Below are 25627 nucleotides of genomic sequence, written 5' to 3' on the forward strand. Positions count from 1 at the left end.
TCGAATCACTTGTATTAGACTCACCCATAACAGATAATGAAATATCAGAAGCGTTATTGCATTTGAAAAATGGAAAATCAGCTGGTCTTGACCTCGTCGTGGTGGAAATGCTTAAAAGTTCAGAGTTTGTTATCATGCCCTTTTTGAATAAGTGTTTTAATAAATTGTTTGAAAATGGTATTTTACCCCGTTGTTGGGCGCGATCAATTATTGTTCCCTTACATAAGAAAGGTGATGTCACCAATCCAGATAATTATAGAGGAATTTCCCTTATGAGTATTTTAGGTAAAGTCTTTACATCTGTTCTAAATAACAGACTCACCCAATGGGCAAGTATGACAGATAAAATTCCCGAATCACAAGCAGGCTTTAGAAAGAAATATTCAACTTCTGATCATATCTTTACACTATTTGCACTAGCCCAGAAATGTCTATCCCGTCGTAAGCGTAAATTATATGTAGCTTTCGTTGATTTCCGTAAAGCATTTGATTCTGTCAATCGTTCTAAATTGTGGTATTCTTTAAGTAATGCTGGCCTGAAAGGTAGAATGTATTCAATTTTAAAAGCAATGTATACTAATGTGGTAGCTTGTGTACGTTGTGGTGATGATAAGACTGATTTTTTCGACTGCCCCGTTGGCTTAAGACAAGGATGTGTTGTGAGTCCAATTCTATTTTCCCTGTTTATCAACGAATTGTACTACGATATTATTGCAAATGGTAAGCATGGCATCCAAATATTTCCAGATCTCTTAGAACTTTTTATTCTTTTATTTGCTGATGACGTAATTCTTTTATCAGAATCTGTAGTTGGACTACAAACCCAGTTAAATATTTTGGAACGGTATACTAAAACATTTATCCATTAACCTAGATAAAACTAATATTGTTATATTTAGAAAAGGTGGCCGGATATCTTCTAACGAAAGGTGGTCCTTTAATGACCAACCTGTAATTGTCTCTGATCATTTCTCCTATCTTGGTATTAAGTTTACATCTGCTATGAACTGGAAAACATCTGTTACTGAATTATCATTGAAAGCTAAGAAAGCATTGATAAGTCTTTTATCTGCCTTGTGTAAAATTGGTGTGTTGACGCCTAGTATTTACTTTAAACTATTTGATTGTCAAATTCAGCCTATTCTTTTGTATGGATCCGAGATTTGGGGATCCACAGATATGAGTGCATAGAAAAATACATCTGATGGCCTGTAAGAAATTTTTAAATGTAGGACCCTCTACACCGAATTGTATGGTGTACGGTGAATGTGGGAGGTATCCCCTGTATATAAATGCTCATATTCGATGTATAAAATTCTGGTTTAAGATATTGCGTATGCAAGAACATAGATTACCCAAAAGGCTTATAACATGCTTGTTCATTTGGACAACATTGGTAAAGTGACATGGGCATCTTATGTAAGAAATCTTCTGTTTTCACATGGTTATGGTTTTGTATGGTTAAGTCAGTCAGTTGGTGATGCAAGTTTGTTTTTAACTCAGTTTCGATAAATAAGCCTTAATACGTTTAATCAAGAATGGTATTCAGTAATACATAATAGTTCACGGTACGACTCTTATAGAATATACAAATCACTACTCCTGCCGGAAAAATATCTGTCGTTTTGAACATCAAAGAAATTATGATATCTATTTATACGTTTTAGGTTAGGTTTGATCAACATAATGGTAAACGAAGGAAGACGTTTTTATATTGAACGATGCAAGAGAATGTGCCCACTGTGTAATATAGATGTGGAAAATGAAATCCATTTTTACGTGTATGGCTTTGTATAAAGATTTGCGTACGTAATATATAGCTGAATATTATCTATGTAAGCCACCTACATTAGCATTTAAACTACTTCTTTCATCAACTGACCAGCATGTAATAATAAAGCTGTCGTACTATATCAATTATGCTCTTATTAAACGTAACAATCTGATAAAAAGTGTTGTAGGTCCATCGTATTCCACTACTTGTACATAATTTACTGCCTGTGTCATGATTTGCTGTTTGGATCACTAATTACTACTTATTTCACCATATGTATAATGTATATGTATAACTCCAATGTATATGGGCCAGAGGAGTTTCTGTACAATAAACATCTTTGACTTTTGACTTTGACTGAAGACGACAATGAAGACACCCTATCTGAGAGCGAAGTATCTGGACAGGAGGATGAGAAGGGATAATAAGACAATTCACAACAGATGTAAAGTAGACATTTGGGAGAGCTCCTATCCTAATGTCTACTCATTTGAAACAGAGCTAATAAACAATGAAATCTGTACATCTCTCTTGTTTCTTAATGTATTGTACCCTTGAAGGTCCAGGTTAGACTGAACCTTCAGTAACCTATGCTTGTGGTAAGAGGGAACTAACAGGATCGGGTGGCCAGATTTGCTGGCTTGGTTGACACATGTCATCGGTTCCACATTGCGCAGGTCGATGCTCATGCGGTTGATCACTGGATTGTCTGGTCCAGACTCGATTATTTACAGACTGCCACCATATAGCCCGAATATTACTGAGTGCAGCGTAAAACTAAACTCACTCACTCACGATTTCGCGTATTTTCATTGCAAAGGTAAGATTTGATTTTTTTCATGTATTCTCATGCACATACTTAAATTTGCAACAGTGCATTAGAGGTGTATTAGGGGTGCTAAAGCATATATTTGTCTTTGTATTTGATGAATACTGTCATGTGTGCTCGTCGTTCTGTGAGAACAATGGCGGAGGTGTAAAATCCGCGAAATTCCCGATTTTGATTTTCAATAACGGATACTAATTCTCAAAACAAATCCCAGCAGGCACATCAACGTTGTTTCAACGTTGAGAATAGGTTGGTCCTGAAAGTTTTTTAGACGTAGATATCCGACGTGGAATCAACGTTGAAGTTTGACCTATTATCAACGTTGAAAAAGGTTGTATATGAAAGTTTTTTAGACGTAGATATCCGACGTGGAATCAACGTTGAAGTCTGACATATTACTGACGTTGAAAATGGGTTGTTCCGTGGTTGTGTATTGGAGGTATTATGCTTTCCTGTAAATAGACTCGAGCTTCAACTTTAAACTACATTAAAGTAGCACCAAACTCTTGCATCCAGTTAAAATACCCAAAAAGCTACCTGCAATAAACAGTGTTCAAACACAAAAATGCAGTAAAAATATTTACCTGATAAAATACTGGGTTAAAATTCCACATTCAATATTATGTTCATTTAAGTGTTATGTCAGTTGGACGTATAATTCCAGTAAGAATAAAAGAGTATTCCAAATTAAGAAAAACTATTTACTGTTGCATTGTTATCTTGAAAAGGTGGAAATTGTGCCGAGAAGACATTTTGTCTGAATTTCAGCTATTAAACAGACCCCTGAATAAACACAATGCAATTACTTTCACCATGAAAGGGATCCAAGATGACCAGGAACTATACCTGAAGACAGCACATAAAACAAGTCACTTTTCATGAAATCTTTACGAACACACACACACACACAGAAACGTGGTTTAAAGCATATTGTAAAACATCACACATGACATACTGTCGTCTGTAGGTGATCTCTGTTGTGCTAATAACACAATATCATCTGCATATAGCATTAAACTGACATTTACGCCACCAATTTCAATACCACAGTTCAGATTTTTCAACACAATTACAACTCCAAAAACACAATTATCAGCTCCTCTTCTTTCTGCCACTCCCAGCCTGGCGGTCAGGTGAATACTTCAGAAACGTTCCTAACTCTTTCTTGAAATTTCCCATGAGATAGGACACATTCTGAAATTAGATATTTAAATACATGAATAATTTTATATGGAAGATATATTGTCTTAAATGATTCAAGTATTTGTTTAATCAATCACTTGAAAGGTTCATTTCACTGCTGTAACTTGGCATGTGAACATATGTAACATGTATATGAACGGTATCCATACAAAATATTACAAAAAGTGTAAACAATTAATATTTTCAACTAAAGGAATGAAGTTTTCTTAAACCTTTTCAAAGAAAATCCTCAATTGCAAGTTGATTATTCAAACAGACTATGACTTAGGATGAATTAGACAATGCTTTACTGTCATATATTATTTGCTATGGTCATGATGAAAATGCTGCATTTGGTAATTAACTTACCAGAGATGATTGAATACAACCTTGTATTCTTAAAAGAAAACTTGCTGTTTTGCCCATCAACATTCATTCTTGACATCAAATTGTTTGACATTGTCCTGCAAAACAATGGAAGATTGTTGTTATTCTGTCAGATTTAGTTTTTCTTTAACAGATTCTCAGAAACGATTATTTCAAATTAAATAGGAGTTGTACTGATGTAGCAATTTTGCTAACAGGAGTTATAAATTGTAACAAAAGCCATTTTACATTAAATGATAAGAAACCAAAATGGGTGGTGGTTCACAGGTCAAAGAACAAGTCTATTGTGGGAGGTCTTCCAACGCCATTTATTCCCAAACACAAGGAAGTATGGATCATGGAGTTCTAAAAACAAAAATGAACCCTCATAAATATACAATATATTCTCTATTATCTACTCTCTCTCTCTTTGTCATTTGTACACTCATAAAACTCAGATAAATAACTTCTTCATAATTCAGAAATGTTTACACTTAATTTCTAATAGGAACGCTCAGGAAATCTCATATAATTCCATTTAGCATTATTTGGCTAAATGTCGTTATTGTACGCTCCATGCATTTCCTGAATTCCTACAATTATTCTCATTCTACTGACAATTACATATAATTTCTTTACAGCAAACACAATAAATTCCTCTTAACAAAACACGTGCTCATGTTTACAAACATCCAAAGATGTGCATTTCATCACATCCGCTTACATTACGTCATCACACAATTGGAGGCGTCATCATAATATTTATATTACGTCACTTTCTTTCATTCCTCTGCCATTTAAGATAACCGTCATTTTATCAACCACTTGTTAGCAATTTCATTTTATGATCTTTTTCTCAGTTTCTTTTTCTCAGTGTAGTGTGGTGTAGTGCAGTACAGTGTTGTGTAGTGTAGTGTAGTGTAGTCTAGTGTAGTGTAATTACACTGTAATCACAGTGTAAGCATCATTTGTGCAACGATGCCTCCTAAACGTAAAGCGTCGCCTAACCATAGACTGGTCCGGACTCAGCCTGCGGCAAAGAAACAGAATGCGGGCAGGTCGAATACAACAACAGTGCCACAAGATAATGCAGGTAATGTTACAGACAATGACATCATTACTATTGATCCGGGTGTCATATTGCAATCAAATCAAAATGTGAATCAGTCTCAATCTGCGATACCGCCGGGTAGTGACATGCACCGCGCTCTAGCCTGGTTATCACAGCTCGCATCTCAAGCTAATTTCCCATCTCCTCCACCCGCTGCTCCACATACAAATATCTCCTCAACCCAATCTCTCCAAAGTCAGTTACCGCTCACATATCCCGTGGAAGCAATAGGCTCACACAAGGAAGCCGTTTGGCAAAAAATCCTCAATGGCGAGTATGTTGACTTCCGTAATTTGCTCCCATCGGATAACCAACCTCTCGATGACCATGTCCCGCTTAGACTTGTTTCAGATAGCAATGGTCAGGTCTTGTTCAAGCCATATGAATCTCACACTGCACGTCCACTGACTATTAGCGCATGGACGACTGCTTTCCATATCTTCATGGGGATATACGTAAGCAAGCACGCAGACCGAGTGCAGGAATTACTGTCATACGCTGAAACAATCAGGGGAGCAGCCTTCAAGCACGGCGGAGATTCATGGGCGACCTACGATTATCACTTTCGTCATAAAATGGCACGTGACCCAGCCAGGTCATGGGGTAAGATTGACGGTGACCTTTAATTAAAGTGTATGTTGCCAGGTAAAAAAAAAACCTGTCACCAAGCATTCCTTCTTTCTCCAAAACGTCAAAGGGTGATGATAATGTATGTTGGGATTTTAATCGTTCTCGGTGTACAAGATCCGTGTGCAAGTTCCCACACAGGTGTTCCAAGTGTCAGAGTTTCAACCACGGGGCCCGCTCTTGTCAGTCGTCACTTTTTCGTTCCCGAAACGCACCAGGCACGACCCAGCAACACCACAAGTACCAAAATGCCAGCACAACCGTCACAAGTACAGGTAAAACAACTGGCTCAGGTACCAATAAATCTTACTAATCTCTCTCCCTGGCTATCTCTCTATGGTACTGTAAATATGTTGGATGCACAGTTGTTGTTTCAGGGTTTTTCTGAGGGTTTCAATTTGCAGTACACTGGGCCTACTGGACCAAGGTTTGCACACAATCTCAAGTCAGCTACCCAACTTCCACACGTGACAGCTGAAAAACTCAACAAAGACATCAAACTGGGGAGAATAAGTGGACCGTTTGAATCTCCTCCCTTTCCGGATTTGATTGTATCACCGATAGGTTTGGTAGGCAAAAAGGTTAGCAGTGAATCGGTGCCCACAGACGATCACTACAGGCTTACTCATCACTTATCTTACCCAGAAGGTAGGTCTATTAACGATTTTATCCCCCAGTAGCTTTCGTCGGTGACCTACACAAAATTCGACGAAGCAGTTACCATGGTACAAAAGTTGGGTAAAGGTGCCGAGTTGGCCAAATTTGATGTCAAATCTGCGTTCAGATTGATTCTGGTCCGCCCCAAAGACTGTCATCTTCTAGGAATGTGTTTTCAAGGTAAATATTACTTCGATAAATGTTTACCATTTGGATGCTCGATTTCCTGTGCATTATTTGAAAAGTTCAGCACATTTCTTGAATGGTGCATCATAAAGAAAAGCTCCTCGCATTCCTTAATTCATTACCTTGATGATTTCTTGTTGGGGGGCTATCCCTTTACAAACACATGTTCTGAATTACTTAAACTTTCTATGGACATGTTTCAGCAATTTGTTGTGCCGATTGCGAATGACAAAACTGTCGGACGCTCCACTACAATCACATTTTTGGGCCTGACGATAGACACTGTAGCTATGGAGGTGACAATACCCGCGGAGACGATAACAGAGGTCACCCGGCAGATACAAGCAATCCTCACCAGCAGTAAAAAGAAATTACGGGTAGTAGAGGTGCAATCATTGGTCGGTAGACTCCAGTTCATTACACGTGCTATCCCAGCGGGCAGAGCTTTCTGCAGGCGCCTGTACGACGCTATCAAGGGTCAGGTAAAACCATATCACCGAGTCAGGATTACCAGGGGAGTGAAAGAAGATCTTAAAGTCTGGCAAACATTTCTCCTCAACCATAATGGTACATCTGTGTTTCAGAGTGAAGAGTGGATCACGTCAACCCAAATAGAGCTTTTCACAGACGCTGCCAGTTCGTGCGGGTTCGGGGTATACTTCCATGGGAGTTGGGCGTATGGTAAATGGCCAGGCGAATGGGTGAGAGCGGGTTACATGAAAGACGTGACTTTCCTGGAATTGTTTCCTGTCATCGTAGCCCTACGTTTGTGGGCACCTAAGTTTCTTAACAACAAGGTAATGTTTGTGTGTGACAACCAAGCTGTCGTGTCCATCATCAACAGGCAAACATCCAAGAACCCCAAGGTGATGTCTCTCGTGCGTTTGCTAGTAGCTTCATGTCTGAATCATAATATTCTGTTCCGTTCCAGGTACATTTCTACTCATGATAATGTTATAGCTGATGCTATTTCGAGGTTTCAGTGGGATCGTTTCCGGGAAGCAGCACCACAAAGCAGACTCAACAGCAACACCATTACCACCGGACATCTGGGACATCTAAGACTGGAGTCGGACCGTTTACTGGACCTGTCACTATCCAGAAACACTTGGAGGACCTATTATACAGCGTTACAGTCTTTCAACGAGTTCAGAGTGTCACATTGTCTCCCATCTACATGGCCGGCACCGCTTGATCATATTATGTATTACTTGTCAGCATTGTCATTGCAGGGTAAATCGTCTAGAACGGCAAACGCCTACATCTCAGCACTGGGAACCTGGCACAAGTGGCACGACATGCAGGATGCATCCCAACATTTCCTGGTGCGGAAGACGCTGTTAGGATTCAGCAAAGCAGCTAGGGCCAAAGACAGTCGACGCCCGATCACAGCAGAAATATTATTATCAATTTCCAACGTTCTTCATATTGTTTGTTCTTCTGTTTATGAATGCAATCTTTTTAAAGCAGCATATACACTGGCCTTTTTCAGTTTCTTCAGGATAAGTGAGTTGGTACCTACCTCCCTTTCTGACACATCGCGTAGGTCTCTCACTATTCATGATGTAAAGATTACAGGTAACGCAGCGGCCATGCATGTCACACTTCAATATTCTAAGACTGATCAAACGGGTAAAGGTACTTCTATCCACATCAAAGCTATTCCATATTCTCCGCTATGTCCCGTCGCTGCCATGGCAACATACTTAAAATCGCGACCGACTGCTTCCCCTTATCTTTTCCTTCACTTTGATGGCAAACAACTAACTAGATTTCAGTTTCAGGCAGTGCTGCAGAAAGCCATCAGTCATCTTGACGTGGGGCATCTTAAATTCACTTCTCACTCTTTCAGAATCGGGGCTGCTACTACGGCAGCTATGAACGGTGTTGATGCAGAGACCATTAAGAGATTTGGTCGATGGTCATCTGATTGTTATCTCCAATATATAAGAATGTAAACTGCTTCCATAATTATAATGACAAATTGCGTAATTGTTGTAGGTGTGTGGGTAGTTGGCGACAGCTATCTGGCCCGAGCGAGACCTGCGCTGGCGGACACCCTCGGCAGCATGGGCCCGGTGGAGTGGCGTGCCAAGGGGGGCTGGACATGGCACCATTACAGGCCGGCAATAGATGATCTGATCGCCAACTCAGCCAGTCAACCCCGGATCCTAGTATTACACCTGGGCCCAAACGACCTCGGAGTCACCACCGTCCAGGAGCTCTTTGAGCAGATCATGGAGCAGCTACTCTACACTCGGTTGCGGCTTCCCCACACCAGGCTCCTTTGGTCCAATATGTTGCCGCAGTGTTGCTGGCGATATGCTAGAGATATTAAGTGTGTTGAACTTGGCCGTAAGAAGCTGAATAGGCGTGTTGCCAATCTTATGAGGACAATCGACGGTGAAGTCATCCGCCACGACTTTATCTACCCAGGTGTAGATCACTACATCAGTGATGGGGTGCACTTGACTCCCGTCGGGTTGCACATTTTCTGTGATGACATTCGCTGCAGCATAAGTTCATCATAAGTTCAGTTATCTGGTACTTTCATTGGCAAACTTGGTGGAGTCCTCCTGTGTTTTTCCCTCCATAATTTTACATTATCAATTCTACCAAAACATAAGATGACATAACACTTTCTACTTTATTTCGGTGTGGATGGCGCAGCACTTTCAGTGCTCGGTGGCGAGGTTCGGGGCGGACGCAGGACCAATCTCTCGCTCAATTTATACTTCGCTGCTGCTGCTAGGCTGTCTATTTTCCAATAGAGGCTACTTCCAACCTTCGGGTTGAAACATCGCCGCTACCTGTCTCGTCTGTTCAGGGTCCAACGGAGAGCATGTCATTAAACCGCTTTGGCTTGGCCCTGCGTCCGCCCTCGCCTTCCACACCTGGCCTTAGTAAATCCAATTCTCTACGTTGTTATCAATTTGTTTTTACATAGTTTATAGGAAAGTCGGACAATAATGAAGTGTTCGTATCCTCGAGTCATCTGTTTTCGGTCGGCCGTTTGCGTGTTCATTTCTCGCGGTTATTAGCGAGATATTACGTCACCAGACAGGTTTTTTTAGCAGGAGGTCGACTGCTTCAGCTCTGAGTAACAAAATGCTTCGTGTGAAATTTTGGAAGGTACATGATTGCAAACACATGTAAATATTACGTTTTAGAACCGAGTTTACTAATGCATAAATTTTCATGTAATCAAAATGTGATATCTAAAATATCGTCAACTCCACCTTTTCAGTATAGTGTCGCCTGTTGTTTATGGTATGACGTATCATTATCACATGACATATCACGTGGCGTTGCCGTCGTAAAAAATATATATGGAAACTAGATAGGGTCATCTCTTATTACGATTTTCCAAAATACTCATTTAATTTACAGTGTACTCATCCTGCATGCTGTCATTGGGTCCGCCTCAAGCTGTGCACCCCCGTATGTGTAGTGAGGTTGTCAGCGCGAACCGCAGGAGTGAAACATGCCTGGACATGTAATGTAACTAGCAAAGTCTTATCATGATTAACTTTGACATGAAATTATTACAACCGTAGTTTCTAATCATTATTATTGGAACTATTACAAATATTCTTTTTGGACTGTATGTTTATCAACTTTATATTATAAAAATATCAGCATAGCACGAATACTGCTATTAGATTTCTGTTTTACGGAGAACCAATGAAGTGAACGAAAACAGATGACGTCACTTCCGCATTCACGATGTTTGCGTAGTGAACTATGAGGCCTGCTGTGCGGGTGAAACACGAGGTTAATCCGTCAGATATTTGAATATCATAAATAAATATCAAACAAACGAGGTAGGTTTGTTTATTATCGATTTATTTATGCACTTTAGGTTACGTTGGTCGACAATCGTTACATGACCGAAAACCGAATACACAAGGATATATCTATGACGTCATTACTATGCCTCTCTGAATCATGAACAATAAAATAATGAGATTAAACTCTACACTGACAGAAATAATCTACCATCCCCTGAATATGATAAGACAATGAATAACATCTCTTACAACTCCAACCTACACTCAAAAAGACTGAAATGCACTCGCAAACAAACATCGCTGTCACACGCAAATTCTTGGAAACAGTGTATCGCTGACTCTCAATTCCAAGAAATGGAAGTCCTACTCTGCTTGACCAAAGGGGTGACAGGTGGCCAAAACATATTGAAATGTAGGTCATACACAGAAAATAACTCTGATTTAAAACACTACAAATATACACTTTCTCTCTAATATACTCGATAGATGATCTTGACAAGGGAACATGTACATAAAATGCTGATATCTAACAATACCTGTTCTCTAAATAATGGACTCTTCCAAATCTCAGCAGGTTTCACTGCACACACATTTAAATGCAAAATAATGAAAAACCTACACTTTGACAATAATAAAAAACATCATATTCAAATTCTACAGCGGACCAAATACCTGAAGAGTGTGTCTCCCAGCAATAAACATCTATATATCTCTACAAATTTATGACTTCTGTCCTCTCGCGTGCTATCTCGCATCCAGTTCTTTACGGCGAAAAACAATATGGCGCCAAGCAAGGGAGTGCTCATTAAACTAAACATCTCCGGGATAATTCATTGTCAAATTATTCTCTTACATGATCAACCTTAATATATAAATGAAGATAAAGACCAAACATCATCACCAAAAAAGACCAAACATTATCACAAATATTCAAAAGAGGTTGTAATGAAAGAGCATTATCATCTTTCTCTTAACATTTGTGATGGATATACTGGAAACAAGTGAAATGTTAAAAACCTGTTACCTTAGCATTGCTCCTTTTATGTGATCCACAAAGTTGTTGCCACCCAATCTTCGAAAATGAGATTTCTGCAAATTCCATTAAAATTAAATCTTATTTCATAATTAAATGTTCCCTACTAAATTACTTCTTTTGTATGTAACATTTTAACCAATAAGAGACATAAATCATCACGTCACTTCCAAACAAGTATAAGAATGAAAGTCTATGGGTACAGTTTTGTTAAGAATCATTAGTGAAGTTACACATTTTGTAAATAAATAAAAGTTCAAATAAATTATATACAATTTCATCCTTAACAAAGACTTGCACAAGACATTTTGATGTGAATTTTCGTTGCATGATCTGAGAAAGATTTCCTTTCGCCATTGCATTGAACTTCGCCAAAATGAACTGACAACGATCAACTGCCTTTGCGCGCGCGATAATTGTGCGCATGTCCCGATATGACCAAACGAGGCGATCGAAAGGTCAACATCTGGCATGTGTTTGAAAGCAAATTGTCGGGAATTATACAATTTTGACAGTTTTGTGGGAAAATATCAGATGTAATGCAATTCGGATAACTGACGATTTTATACCTAAAATCATTGATTTTTTCATTTTCAGTTGCGATTTACGTAATATTTCCGTCCGTTCATCGATGCACAATCAAACAATATATAAGATTTTATCTGTCACTAGCTCGATCTTGATCTTTTATGATTTAATGTTCCGAAATGAAAGTTGCTAAGTTGGATACCTATTATCAATTTGAATTATGTATCAAATTTGCCAAGGAAACAATTAGCTTTGTTGGTTCCTTACGTTGAAACAACGTTGACAACTAAACAAATCTCGACTAACTTTCTTTGGTCGCATGATAAACGTTGAATCAACGTTTATGAAAGGTTGATCAACCAAACAACCAAAAGTCAACGTTAATTAAACGTTGACTCAACATTGTGTGCCCTCTTGGATCCTTAGTTACCGGGGTGTAATGAAAGAAAATAAGATAAAGATTGGTATAGGGGCATTTATAAGTCTGTGGCGGTTGCGTCATTTCTTATTTTGGCTCGTGCAATGCGACGAAATATGACGTTTTCCGAAATATTTACTCCACAACATTTGATTTTCGCACGCTTTCACAAGAACAGCTTATTACTAGGATGTTTGAAATAAACATGTGAACATTCACGGCGATTTCCTCTTTTGCGTGGTACACTGTTTATATGGCTACGATCGGTATTTTACTATTTATGATTTTTGGCGTAAACCCATATTTGCGTCGTATACTGAACATTTCAATTATCATGTAGCAGACGACATAACATTCATTTTGTTCGTTAATGTAACGCGAATATATAGTTAAATCATTCTACTAACGTCTCATTCACCTAATCGTTTGAAAAAAAGTACATATTTCCATTATTGTTCATTTTGATGATTATATTTGTGGAAAAGGTCCTTATTTATTATGTAACAATTCATATATTTTTCTGTTATCATTCTTCCTACTGATGTTATGAGTTATATTGCTATATATTATTATATTATTATACAGTACCAGCAGCCTGACTTTATGCAACAATGAATCAATATTTAATTTATATCATTACACTCTTTATATAATAAATTATCATTTGTTTGGCAGATGCCCAGGAAAAAGAAAGTTTTCATCAGCAGTCGCCGGAAGGGCTACTCAAAGAGCGATCCACAAGGTGTCAGTTCTTCCTCTCTCTCTGACATTCTTATTCATCAGTTCAATCAACTGTTCTTGACGATTGCAGGTAAGTAATAATGGAAGTAAGAAATTCACAAATGATGTCTTTGAAACAAAATGAGTAATTTTGTGTTGATATTTTGTAGTTATTGGTATTTATTTATTTTATTGGTATTTGTATATCTGGTACCTGCAGAAATAAGTTTAAAATATCAAAGCAATTATATAATTAAATATAAATATTGTTTCTTTTCTTATGTAAAAACAAAGGTATAGTGTAAATTATTAAGTACAATATTCCCATCTTGAGTAAGTAACTAGACCTTGTTTGAAAGAGCATTGGCAACCAACTATTGCATAATTTAACAACTATATACAACACTTCAATTGTTTTTTTAATATTAATATTGTGTAACTGCTTTTTCAGTTCAAGAGATGCACTGTGGGACAAAGCATGGAAGTCATTCTTCATTGACCTCACCGATGAACCCACAGATACCCCATGCCTGGAAGAAGCAACAGAATCTGATGGTTGTTCGGCTGATGAATTCTTTGGTATTTTGGACACAATTCACCAGTATCATCCGGACAACAATGTAGATGAATTTGTTGATGGCATCCTGCGATACCAGCAATATTTAACATTAGAAAAGGAGCTGTTTCAGCATGTAGATGAGCTAGGCAATTTTACAATTGCAAGAAACAAGCGGGAAAACATTACTATTGTGAAGTTTTATGACAATGACGTAGTCTCAGTCCAACTTTCAGTAGTCATCAAGCCATCCTTTACAGCAGCAATATATGCACATCGACGTGACTTTGGCCCAAATCATGAATTCTGAATTGGTTTACCTGCATTTTTCTCCACTCTAAGAGATATGAAGAAACTTTTATCAAAACTGTCTACATACCATGTTTGCGTCGGCAATTATGAAGACAGATTTGCAGACTTGATTCCAGTTGGTGTAGGCATAAGTGAAGGAGCTATTTCAACAATATCTGCCCAATAATTTAACATGTAATAAAGTACATGAGTAGAAATTATGGAAATTGAAATCCAATGTACAGTTCAATTCATGGATATCTAAAATATCTGTTAATGAAGTTATATTAAAATTGTGTACAGATTTGTATGATTTTATGTTTTACATTCACAATCAGTCCTAAATGGACAACATAAATATGCAGTTTGTGTTGCAAGAAGTTTATAAGTTATCATCTTCCCTTATTTTATCATGAATACAATTAATATATTTTTCTGTTATCATTATTCTTCCTAATGAAGTTTGATTATGAGTTTACCTGGGCTTAGACAGTACCCACAGCCTGTCTTATGCAACAAAAGAATGAAAAATGAACTCATTATTCAACATTATATTTATATCATAAAATTATCATTTATTTTGTAGATGCCCAGGAAAAAGAAACTTTTCATCGGAAGGGCTACTCAAAGAGCCTACTATTAAGTACAATATTCCCATCTTGATTAACTAGATATACCTTGTGTGAAAGAGCATTGGCAACCAACTATTGCATAATTTTAATTTCAAATTCAGTTTAGAGTTTATTTGCAACAGTTGAAATTCACATTTACTGTGTTTTTAAAGAGAAAATATCTAAATGGTTTAATTTAGTAATACAAATAGATCTATGGTCCTATTCTACAATAAAAACATTGTACATATAAGAACGTGTGATGTTGTGTTTTAATGTTATTGCTTGCATTTTCCTGCCAAGTTAAAGTTCACACTTTGCTGAAATTTTTTAATTGATAGGGTAATGTAGTACAGCCCATTTAACACGTATATTTTATGGGCTCGGAGGAAAGTGACTTTAGCATTTAGTGGCTTCCCTTTGAAAAACAACAACAAATGTCTCCATACGGCCCAAAGCATAATCACTGCTAGCCCCAAACTGGCATTATAAAAACATTAACGCTCTTGGATAATGTGAAATCGTGTTTTGTTGGGACTATAAACTTTATAATAAACACCAGCCAGTCACAGGCCCTCGTGTCTTTCCTAGGATTCATGATATTAAAAATATTGTTTTTGAGATGACACCCCGACTCGAAATGCTTCACAGTACAATACATAATGACAAGGCCGGACACTTCTAGGGTGCACCCTACCCGACCGCGTTGCCGATCGCTACGCTACCATCGCATGCAATCGATTAAAACTTTATGTAAACATAATCATGAATGATTGGCCTATCGAGCAACACTCGTGACACCTACCAATTCTTTATTGTTATTTAAGCAAGTCGATTGAAAAGCGATTTTGACTCTCAACTAAACGATCTTGACACAAATGGATGACGATATGTCCGCACACAACAGGGATGTGGTCGAAGCAAGTCCTCTGATTGGCCAACGCTTGCAAATCTGCACATTCTTTATAAATTCGCGGGAAGTTTTACTTTCATCGACTGCTTGACCGCACCGTCGTTTTGTGCCAACGAATACTTGCAAGTAAATCTTGAGATTAGCAATGTGATGATACGTTTAGCGAGCATCGGGGATATTGGCAACTGTAATGTTAAAACTGCCTTTACCTGACTGGGTTAGTTTGATTATTGTATGTTTGGTTTATATTCTCTGTCCTGTCGTAGTCTGTAAATTCTCCAAGTAAGTATCGAGGTCCAAGTCCGGGGGAATCATCCCAGTGAATGAATTAAGTCGTCCATGGCCATGCCGAATGTTGAAACAAATATTCCAGGCTTATGACGACACGCATTTCGCGAATGATACATGTTCTGCGATGTTGTCAGTTGACATGTGCAAATGAGAGATAAGATAAAAATTAAGATTATTGTAATCAGTTTATTGGAGCTGTCCATGTAATGTTTAACTGTCAAACGCAGCCGGTGAAATCCCGCTAAGGGAATTAACTCTCGGCCCGGATATTACGCAATATTGTTTACGTGGTTACCAGAGTGCTCATTTGCGAATGTCTGCGCATCTGTTGCGCATGTGTACCGGTAGAGGGAAGTTAGCAGCAGGGTGTCGATGTGTATCAGTTACATGCCAGGCCGTAGCGCTGATGGTTAGTGATAAACTGTTGGGGAGGGCCGACCCTCTATTATATGGTCTCTGATATCATGTTGTTAACAACTGGAAAAGTATTGTGAGTTCCCACATGTGAGTACATCTACACACTCAATTTGGTTTTATGCAAGCTTCGTGTATAGTTTGGAAAATGATGAACCTAGGAAAAAGTATTGACTATGATTGGACTGTGTTTGTTCATATTGTGTGAGCTTTAAAGTAGATTCAAGGGATATGTGAGTAATGTGTAATCAACTTTCTATAGGTAGTATTCTGTGTGTGTATCGAATTATTGGGTTGTGTTTATTCATATTATTGTGTGGGATTTAAAGTAGATTCATGGCATATGTGAGTAATGTGTAATCAGATTTCTATAGGTAGTATTCTGTGTGTGTACCGGATTATTGTGTTTGTCTTAATTCATATTATTGTGTGGGATTTAAGTAGAATCATGACAGATGTGACTAGTTCTACTGGGATTCTAATGTACAGTATTCTGCATGCACCGCGATAATAACTATGATTGTTTGTTAATGGCATTTTATTCAGTTTTTCATCTGCGGGCATGGCTAGGACTTTGTCATTTGTTCAAAATGGCTGCCGGGGCGAGGGCCGGGGACGTGATCTATGACCTATGATCACGCATGCATGCATGGGAGAGATTCCCCTCATTGTCATAGGATAGTAAACAAATGTGTGTTATATATGTATATTGTGTATACATCGGAATCATGGGTGGGCAAATGTCTTTTTCATAGTTGGAGAACAGTGTGAATCAATCTGTTTTCTCCACATGAATAAATGTCTTGTCACACCCAACAAAACATCATGAACACCCTGGATAAATACTGTGTTATTCCGTGCTGATTCATTGGTCATTCATGTGGATATGATGAACTACAACGAAGGTAAGCTGACTTCTTGTTCATGTACACTAGAATAGTGTTAATCCCAAAAACTCAACCGTTCAATCTGAAGATGATGAAAATCTTATGCCTGTGTTACAATGTGTGTTTCTTTGACTGAAGGTAGGGCGTTGTATACATTTGAATATAACATTTTCAATAGTATAGTTATATTTAGTCAGACTGTAAATGAATGCTGACCTATGTTGCTTTTAACAAATGTGTCATAAAATCTGTAAACTGAACCCTGCAATTTCGTTTTACACATGTGTCCACATGTTAGGTCTACGATTGCATACAATTTGAGGAGGTGTCACATTAAACCTTGGCTGAGTGAAGCGAGGCCAGTGAGGAGGTGGTGGATTTGGGTTTAACGTCGTGCGTGAGAATATTTCGCTCCTATGACGACGTGCATGCGTGTGTATGTGCGCCTGCTTGTACTAGCCCAGACTTAAACTGGTTTTATAGTGCTAGCCCACTGAGATACCATGCCGCAGTGAAGCATGAATACCCCACTCAGACACATTATACTGACTCCGAGCCGACCAGTCCTCGTTGTACCCATTAATGCCGAGCGCCAGACAGGGACCAACAAGTACCATATTTTAACGTCTTTTGGTATGACGCTGTCGGGGATCAAACCCGCGACCTTCCGCACTCCGGGCGGACGCTCTAACCAATACACCACGGAGGCGGTCCGAGGCCAGTGTGGAAGGGGTGGGAGGTGGTAATTGATTCTGCAGTAACGGGCGCTCGCTTTGAGATTTGAGATAATACATTTTCTCTACACGCGGCAGGAAAGGTTAGAGAGAGTGGAAAATATTAACATTTTGTAAAAATAGCAAGTGAGAACTTCAACTCATTGTGAGAGGGGTTATAGTCTTATGTAAAACCGGAATAAACCAGAGCGTGACCTGAGGTCAATCTGGACCCATACCTAATATGGTCAGCCACCTGTGTCAAACCTTCCAGAACTTTCTCTGTGTGATGATGGTCTCTCCGAAAATGAGGTTACGCTTCTAGAATAGTCTATGAATAATGAAGTCAGCCACCTGTGTCAAACCTTCCAGAACTTTCTCTGTGTGATGATGGTCTCCGAAAATAAGGTCATAGATTCCAGAAGTTTCTGTATAATGAGGTCAGCCACCTGTGTCATACCTTCCAGAACGTTCTCCGTCACCGTGATGAGGTCACACACCTGTGTCATGAATCATAGATTCCAGAACGTTCTACGCCATCGTGATCAGGGGGTATGACCTTCATTATGCGGTCATAGGTTCCAAAATAGTCTATGACCCTGCATAATGAGGTGACACAGGTGTTTAATTAGGTCACCCAGGTGCCTCATTAAAAAAAACATGGCCGATTTTTCGGTTGAATACCCAGGTGTACAACATACTTCTCAGTTTCACTGTCCTTGCTGAGATTTCTGAATATGTGACTGATCCTCTGAGGTGTGTGTAGGATCCAAGAGACCGCTTGGCAGGTACAGAGATATACCTGCTGCAGCACTGGAGTCAAAGCTGGGGATGATACCAGCCTGGTCTCGACTGCATCTCGGACCGAAGGTCGAAGAGGAAGTCGAGGAAATTTGGTAGACCTGATTCGATCTGACTCGACCTGATTCGACCTGACTCGTTCTGAAACTCGACCAACTAGACCTTCAGGTCGAGAAGGTCGAGTAGTGTAAGGTCGGCACTGGGACCGCACCATTAAGTAGAGAACTGACCTCTACCTCAAGATCTGCATCCATTGCTGAGTCTTGAGAGGCAGGTTATCCCACAGAACACACTACAGACATTAATGAACTTAACGAGGCGTCGCTGTGTTGCATGCGTGACTGGTGGGGCGGTCACACTCGTTACTGACCTTTCACTCAGAGCCTTGATTTTCGGTTTTGACCTCAGTGACATTATTGACATCACCACTTGGTCACGTTATGACATGAAATAGATTGTTCATGAATTTCCCTTTCTCTATACTCAGTAAATAATGAAGTTACCAACACATGCCTCTGTCTTCTGTTCCTGTTTGGTTTTAGGCGCAAACATATCGGTGTTCCCTAACTTGTTTTGAGTAGTATACTAATAGAAGGCACAGTAAAAGTGACGTCATGTTTATTACACAGCGTTCATTTCTGTGTTAGACTTTAGCGTTGATGTACGCATGCATTTTCCATGAACCACTGAGCGTTGCAGAGTGTCGACAGTGAGTAATGGTTCATTGGGGAACAGAATAAAATCAACATGACCTTTACATATTGTAGCTGTGTTCGCCGGTTCCGATGTCAAGTCAAATCGCTGTGACAACGTATCGAAACATCCAACGTTTACAGAATATCAATGTTGCTGTCATTTCTCTTGCAGGCATGTGTTGAGCCGGAAGTTATTAGTCAAACGGCCTTGAACCCTCCCCCCAAAGGACGCTGGGAGGTAAACCATGTGAAGCTTGTCCTATTGCACAAACAGCTCCTGAAAAGCGCTTTAAAGTAAGACAGTAATCACTCATGTAGCTGAGCTATCTCATCGTGCTGGTATATGTTTCCTTGAAGCTCCGCCAAGCTGCAGTGTTCGCACGTAACTAGGGACAGATAACTCCTAAGCAGTTGCTGTGGGCAACAGTAGACATTTTACTAGCCAACTACACGTCAATCATTTACAGTCATTGACAATAAGTACCAATGTTTACAACAATTAAATGTCTTTTAACACAACATTTAGGGTTATACTGATATTGTCTGACGTATTATTCACTACCAATATGTTAAAACAATTAACTATCACTTAACACAACATGCAGAGATATACCGATATTGTCTGACGTATTATTCACTACCTATATGTTAAAACAATTAACTATCACATAACACAACATACAGAGATATACCGATATTGTCTGACGTATTATTTACTACCAATATGTTAAAACAATTAACTATCACATAACACAACATGCAGAGATATACCGATATTGTCTGACGTAGTATTCACTACCAATATGTTAAAACAATTAACTACTACACAACTCAACTTGCAGAGATATACCGATATTGTCTGATGTAATTTTCACTACCAATATGTTAAAACAATTAGCTATCACATAACACCACTTACAGAGATATACCGATATTGTCTGACGTATTATTCACTACCAGTATGTTAAAACAATTAACTATCACATAACACAACTTGCAGAGATATACCGATATTGTCTGACGTATTATTCACTACCAATATGTTTAAACAATTAACTATCACATAACACAACATGCAGAGATATACCGATATTATCTGACGTATTATTCACTACCAATATGTTAAAACAATTAACTATCACATAACACAACATGCAGAGATATACCGATATTATATGACGTATTACTCACTACCATTATTTTAAAACAATTAACTATCACATAACACAACTTGCAGAGATATACCGATATTGTCTGACGTATTATTCACTCCAATATGTTTACAACAATTTACTGTCACACAACACAATAAACAGGGCTATACTGATATTGTCTGACCTATCTTCATTAAAAATCAAATAGAAATGAGATAATAAATATGAAATCCTGTTTGAACGATGTTAACCAGTTGTTCGTTTTCTGACGAACTGCACAAATGCATCTTTTTCAAAATTTCGTAGCTTTCTAAAGCAATTAAAAGCAGAATGCGCTTGCAAGCTGTGCCAACCATGTCAAAAGTCCTTCAGCATGTCGTCATAGTTACGTTTCTTGAGGACAACTGGAAGTGGAAAATGTCGAGACTGAATTTGGCTACTGGCAGCATTGTCACAGGACGTCTTGAAACTGGAAAGTCCCAGTTTGCAGTTGAAGGTCATTTCAACCTAAATCATGGAATCGGTGCCGCGACTACCGCCTCAATTCCAACCCAAGATTGTTCAAGAAGTGCTAGACCAAGAGTTACCACCTATTCACAAGACGGCTGCATCCGGGTCTCTCCTCTTGTTATGTGGTTGTGTTATTCATTGTGCAACAATATTCCATGTGTAACAATTCTACATGTATTAGTTAGAATCTATGTAGAGAAATCTTAGTGATTAAGAAGGGCGAAGCCACTAAGATTTCTCTACATAGATTCTAACTGACTTAGAACTCCACCTACTTTTGATCGACAGTTATGAAGTGACGTCACTAGCAAGGTCATATGCTACGTAATTTCTTTACCTCACAAATTCAAATGTGCGCTCTGAAGTGGAGAGCCATGGACGAGCAGTCCGATTTCGCGAATTCTGATTTGCTGATTGACGGACTTTTCAACAATACTGACTTTGAATGTATACAAACTGCAAGTCTAGCCCAGTTGCTGTCTATTCCATATCAAGATTTTGTAAAACATGAGGAAAGTGACGGTCGTTTCGCCCCACCTGTATCATCCTATGATATCTAACAAGAACAAAAGGAAGCGAAGAAAACGCAAGAAAACAACCAGTGGGCACTAAATGTTTGGAAAGACTGGGTGTAGTACCGAAATCAGCATGCTTCAACTCTCTTAGAGTTTGGTGTAATTCAGGGGATATTTCTGCGTTGAATAACCGCGACCTTGATTTCTGCATGCAACGTTTCATTCTTGAAGTACGGAGAAAGGACAAATCGCCGTATCCCCCTAACACATTGATACAGATCGTATCGGCGTTACAAAGACACCTTCGGTAAGAGTGTGGCAGTCACGTGGACCTCAAGTCAATAAAACATGAAAACATTGTTTATGTGTATCTTTTGACCAATCGGCAGCTTGCTAAATGCCCGCTGAATGCCGAGTTCTTAATCATTAAGAGCCTATTGACACAGGGAAATGGGAACCTTTGATTGGTTTAAAAAGTAGGTTGAGTTCTAAGTGCGGATAGTCAGTGAGAGGCAGTGGCGTGCTTTATTTAGACTTGTGCTATATTTAGGCTTGTGCTATATTTAGACTTGTGCTATATTTAGGATTGTGCTATATAGACAAACTTCAGAAAGGTACTACACGGTACTCCAATTATGTAAGCCTTTCCACTATATTCTGACCAGGGAGAAGGAGAATCTTCTGGTGTATTTTTCTTAGGGACATATGGGCAGCTAAGACCAGCACTTGTGCAGAGAAATTCTTACCCTAAATACTCAGCATGGGCCTAAGTTTGGAAACCCATCATTGCTGCTATGAGGTGAATATTACACTCTGTCTGTATTGCTGTAATCACTGCTTTTGAATTTGCCAGTCATTTTGTGCTGCCACTGTAATCCCTTTGTGGTGATTTGTAAGCTTAGTTTATTTTAGAATATAATTGCTAATTACATCCCATCATTTAGTGGTTTGTTGGTGTCACACAGAGTACAGGCTGATTCCCGGTTATGTACTGTGTTAGTTTCAACGTTGGTGTCACACAGAGTACAGGCTGATTCGCGGTTATGTACTGTGTAAGTCTCAACGTTAGTGTCACACAGAGTACAGGCTGATTCCTTGTTATGTAACTGTGTTAGTCTCAACGTTGGTGTGAGACAGAGTACAGGCTGATTCCCGGTTATGTACTGTGTTAGTCTCAACGTTGGTGTCACACAGAGTACAGGCTGATTCCCGGTTATGTACTGTGTTAGTCTCAACGTTGGTGTCATACCGAGTACAGCCTGATTCCCGGTTATGTACTGTGTTAGTCTCAACTTTGGTGACAGACCGAGTACAGGTTGATTCCCGGTTATGTACTGTGTTAGTCTCAACGTTGGTGTCACACAGAGTACAGGCTGATTCCCGGTTATGTACTGTGTTAGTCTCAACGTTGGTGTCACACAGAGTATAGGCTGATTCCCGGTTATGTACCGTGTGTCTCAACGTTGGTGTCACACAGAGTTCAGGGGATTCCCGGTTTTGTACTGTGTTAGTCTCAACGTTGGTGTCACACAGAGTACAGGCTGATTCCCGGTTATGTACTGTGTTAGTCTCAACGTTGGTGTCATACCGAGTACAGCCTGATTCCCGGTTATGTACTGTGTTAGTCTCAACTTTGGTGACACACCGAGTACAGGTTGATTCCCGGTTATGTACTGTGTTAGTCTCAACGTTGGTGTCACACCGAGTACAGGCTGATTCACGGTTATGTACTGTGTTAGTCTCAACGTTGGTGTCACACAGAGTACAGGTTGATTCCCGGTTATGTACTGTGTTAGTCTCAACGTTGGTGTCAAACAGAGTACAGGCTGATTCCCGGCTATGTACTGTGTTAGTCTCAACGTTGGAATATACACGTAACAGTTCTCACGCCACCGAGACTGTCACACATGTGATAAATGTGGGAGCCTGAATGTGACCTGATGAACGAACGCTTGAATCTTCAGGTTCTGGAGAGTACAAGATCATAGTAGATACAATATCCATATGTGGATCATGCCTTCTGATGAGCGAACACTTCAACTGCTAATCTATCCTCGGGTCCTAGAGAGTACAGGATCATAGTAGATGCAATATCCATACGTGTAATAGAAGCAAGGCGTGCAGGCTAATGGGCGAACGCTTAAACCACAAGGCTACCGCTTGGTTCTACAGAAAAATCTTGTTATACCCTTATACAAATAGTAGCTAGACCTACTGTCTGACTAGCAAACACTTTAACCACTGGGCTACCATTGAGTCTATGAGAACATTACACAAGTCGTACAAAGTGTGACAATGAGAAATATGATCGTCAGAGCGCGTTCGAGAACGATGGTCAGCTGTTTCCATTCATATGTAGCCTCGGCAAGACTGTCTTGTGATGTGATCCTCTCCTCTTGTGTAGGTCCATGGCCTTTTCTACCGTGTGGAGCAGTCGGTTGAGAACATCCACCACGTTATTCCCTCCACCGGGCTGACCCTCCGTCATGGTGGGTCCTGGTTTGTCTGCATCCATGGCCTCGTCATCAGCAGGGATTAAGACCTGTGTGTTAAAATCAAGCAATAATTTCCGGGAAACACAAATAAATACTGGTAACGCTTTCAGTATCAGTCCAGGTTTCCACCAACCAAAATAAACTATTTCTGACATTATCACAGAAGGAACATTAAACATACCATGTTCTCATCTGTAGACTCTGGTGGGTCTATTTTGATGAAGAGGATCCTTGCAAGAATATTAAAGCACACAGTTTTCACAAGCCGTGGGGGTCTGTGTCCTCTCGTCTCTCTGTGATGAATATTCAGAGTGAACACGGCCAGACCAATACTCAGAGACACAATGACGATGTTGATCGCGAAGTACCAACCTACAGGTGAAAAGCCGATATTAAAGACATTTGATGGGGAGAATGCCAGTGTGATTCCAGAAACAAATTCCATTGCTGTACATGGATACATTATGACAAGCAATGACAAGCATATATATATATATAGTTTCAATGTTGTTTAAATGTAGTATAAATGTAGTCATAATATAGTATAATATAGTTTGAATGTTTCAATGTCAGCATAAAATAGTATAAATGTGGGGTACGTGTGGCGTACTGTAGCATATGTTAGAAATGTCACTCACTCACAAATTCAATTTTTTTTCTAGTATTCTTTAAACCGGGGGCACATTATAGTGGTCGTCTTTTGAGGAGCCATCACTGCACAGGGCAACAACAAGATGAGCGAGTTAAAGCTACTTCATTCACTCACTGAAACTATTTAAAACAAGAAAAACACAACGTACCAATTAGAGGAACCGCAAGCGCCGTCGGTGGTAGCAATGTTGAAATAACAAGCAACAACGCTATCATTGACAGAAGAGAAGTGATTCCAATAGATATTTTCTCTCCAGATTCGTTGGGCACCAGGAGTCCCAGCAGAGCCACCAACGTGATGATGAGGCAGGGCATCATGAGATACATCAGGAAGAACAGGGGCCGTCGTCTCAGGGTCATTCTGTACGTTAATGCAATGTAGGGCTGTGGGCAACATGAGTAATGCGTGATCTGCCGGGCGTTTGTAAATGAGATCAGCTCCCATTCCGTATTGGGAATGTATTCAGATAAGGATGGTGCCCCTTGTTGACCATTTGAGATATTGAGTTCATCGCCATTGTATGTCCACGACTCGAACATCACACTACATACTTGTTGGTCCATGGAAAGGATGCGACGTTGATATGACACGACGTCTTCAAGATGACCTGGTAGTGCACAAATACGTTTCCTCTTGACATCAGAAATGCGTTGTTTATTCCGCTTGTCGATATTTGATTACCTTCGGCTCTGCACCGGAAGTGAATACAAATTACCAAATACTTTCAGTTTATAAATGTAAATAGTTTAATTGGCTTTAAACAAGTTGGTAACTTTGAACACTGAGGAAAGCATGTGTTCAGACATATTAAATATATACTTCAGTCATTATCTCTCGACTGATCACCTTCTCTCTCTCTCTCTCTCTCTCTCTCTCTCTCTCTCTCACATTCTATTTCTCACACACA

The 25627-nt window shown here is 39.4% G+C and overlaps 1 protein-coding gene and 2 long non-coding RNA genes across 3 annotated transcripts in view; 2 read left to right on the forward strand and 1 right to left on the reverse strand.

Annotated features, from left to right (window-relative positions):
- Positions 1-13263: 13263 nt before the first annotated feature.
- Positions 13264-13890, forward strand: LOC124254339. The gene is made up of 2 exons (XR_006892459.1): positions 13264-13313; positions 13674-13890. It is a non-coding gene; the product is annotated as an uncharacterized LOC124254339 (long non-coding RNA).
- A 156-nt stretch (positions 13891-14046) lies between these two features.
- On the forward strand, positions 14047-14588 carry LOC124254342. Its single transcript, XR_006892461.1, has 2 exons — positions 14047-14166; positions 14223-14588. It is a non-coding gene; the product is annotated as an uncharacterized LOC124254342 (long non-coding RNA).
- An 8958-nt stretch (positions 14589-23546) lies between these two features.
- The window catches only part of LOC124254338 (acetylcholine receptor subunit alpha-L1-like), a 57463-nt gene continuing 55382 nt past the window's right edge, over positions 23547-25627 (reverse strand). The window contains exons 6-7 of the mRNA XM_046688260.1: positions 24250-24440; positions 23547-24115 (exon numbers count right to left, since the gene is read on the reverse strand). Of these exons, the coding sequence (XP_046544216.1) occupies positions 23909-24115; positions 24250-24440 (398 nt within the window). The 3' untranslated portion in view covers positions 23547-23908. The remainder of the gene's footprint in view (positions 24116-24249; positions 24441-25627) is intronic.

The sequence above is a fragment of the Haliotis rubra genome, unplaced genomic scaffold (genome assembly GCF_003918875.1).
Source record: "Haliotis rubra isolate DU_JTF1 unplaced genomic scaffold, ASM391887v1 Scf570, whole genome shotgun sequence".
Lineage (NCBI taxonomy): Eukaryota > Metazoa > Mollusca > Gastropoda > Lepetellida > Haliotidae > Haliotis > Haliotis rubra.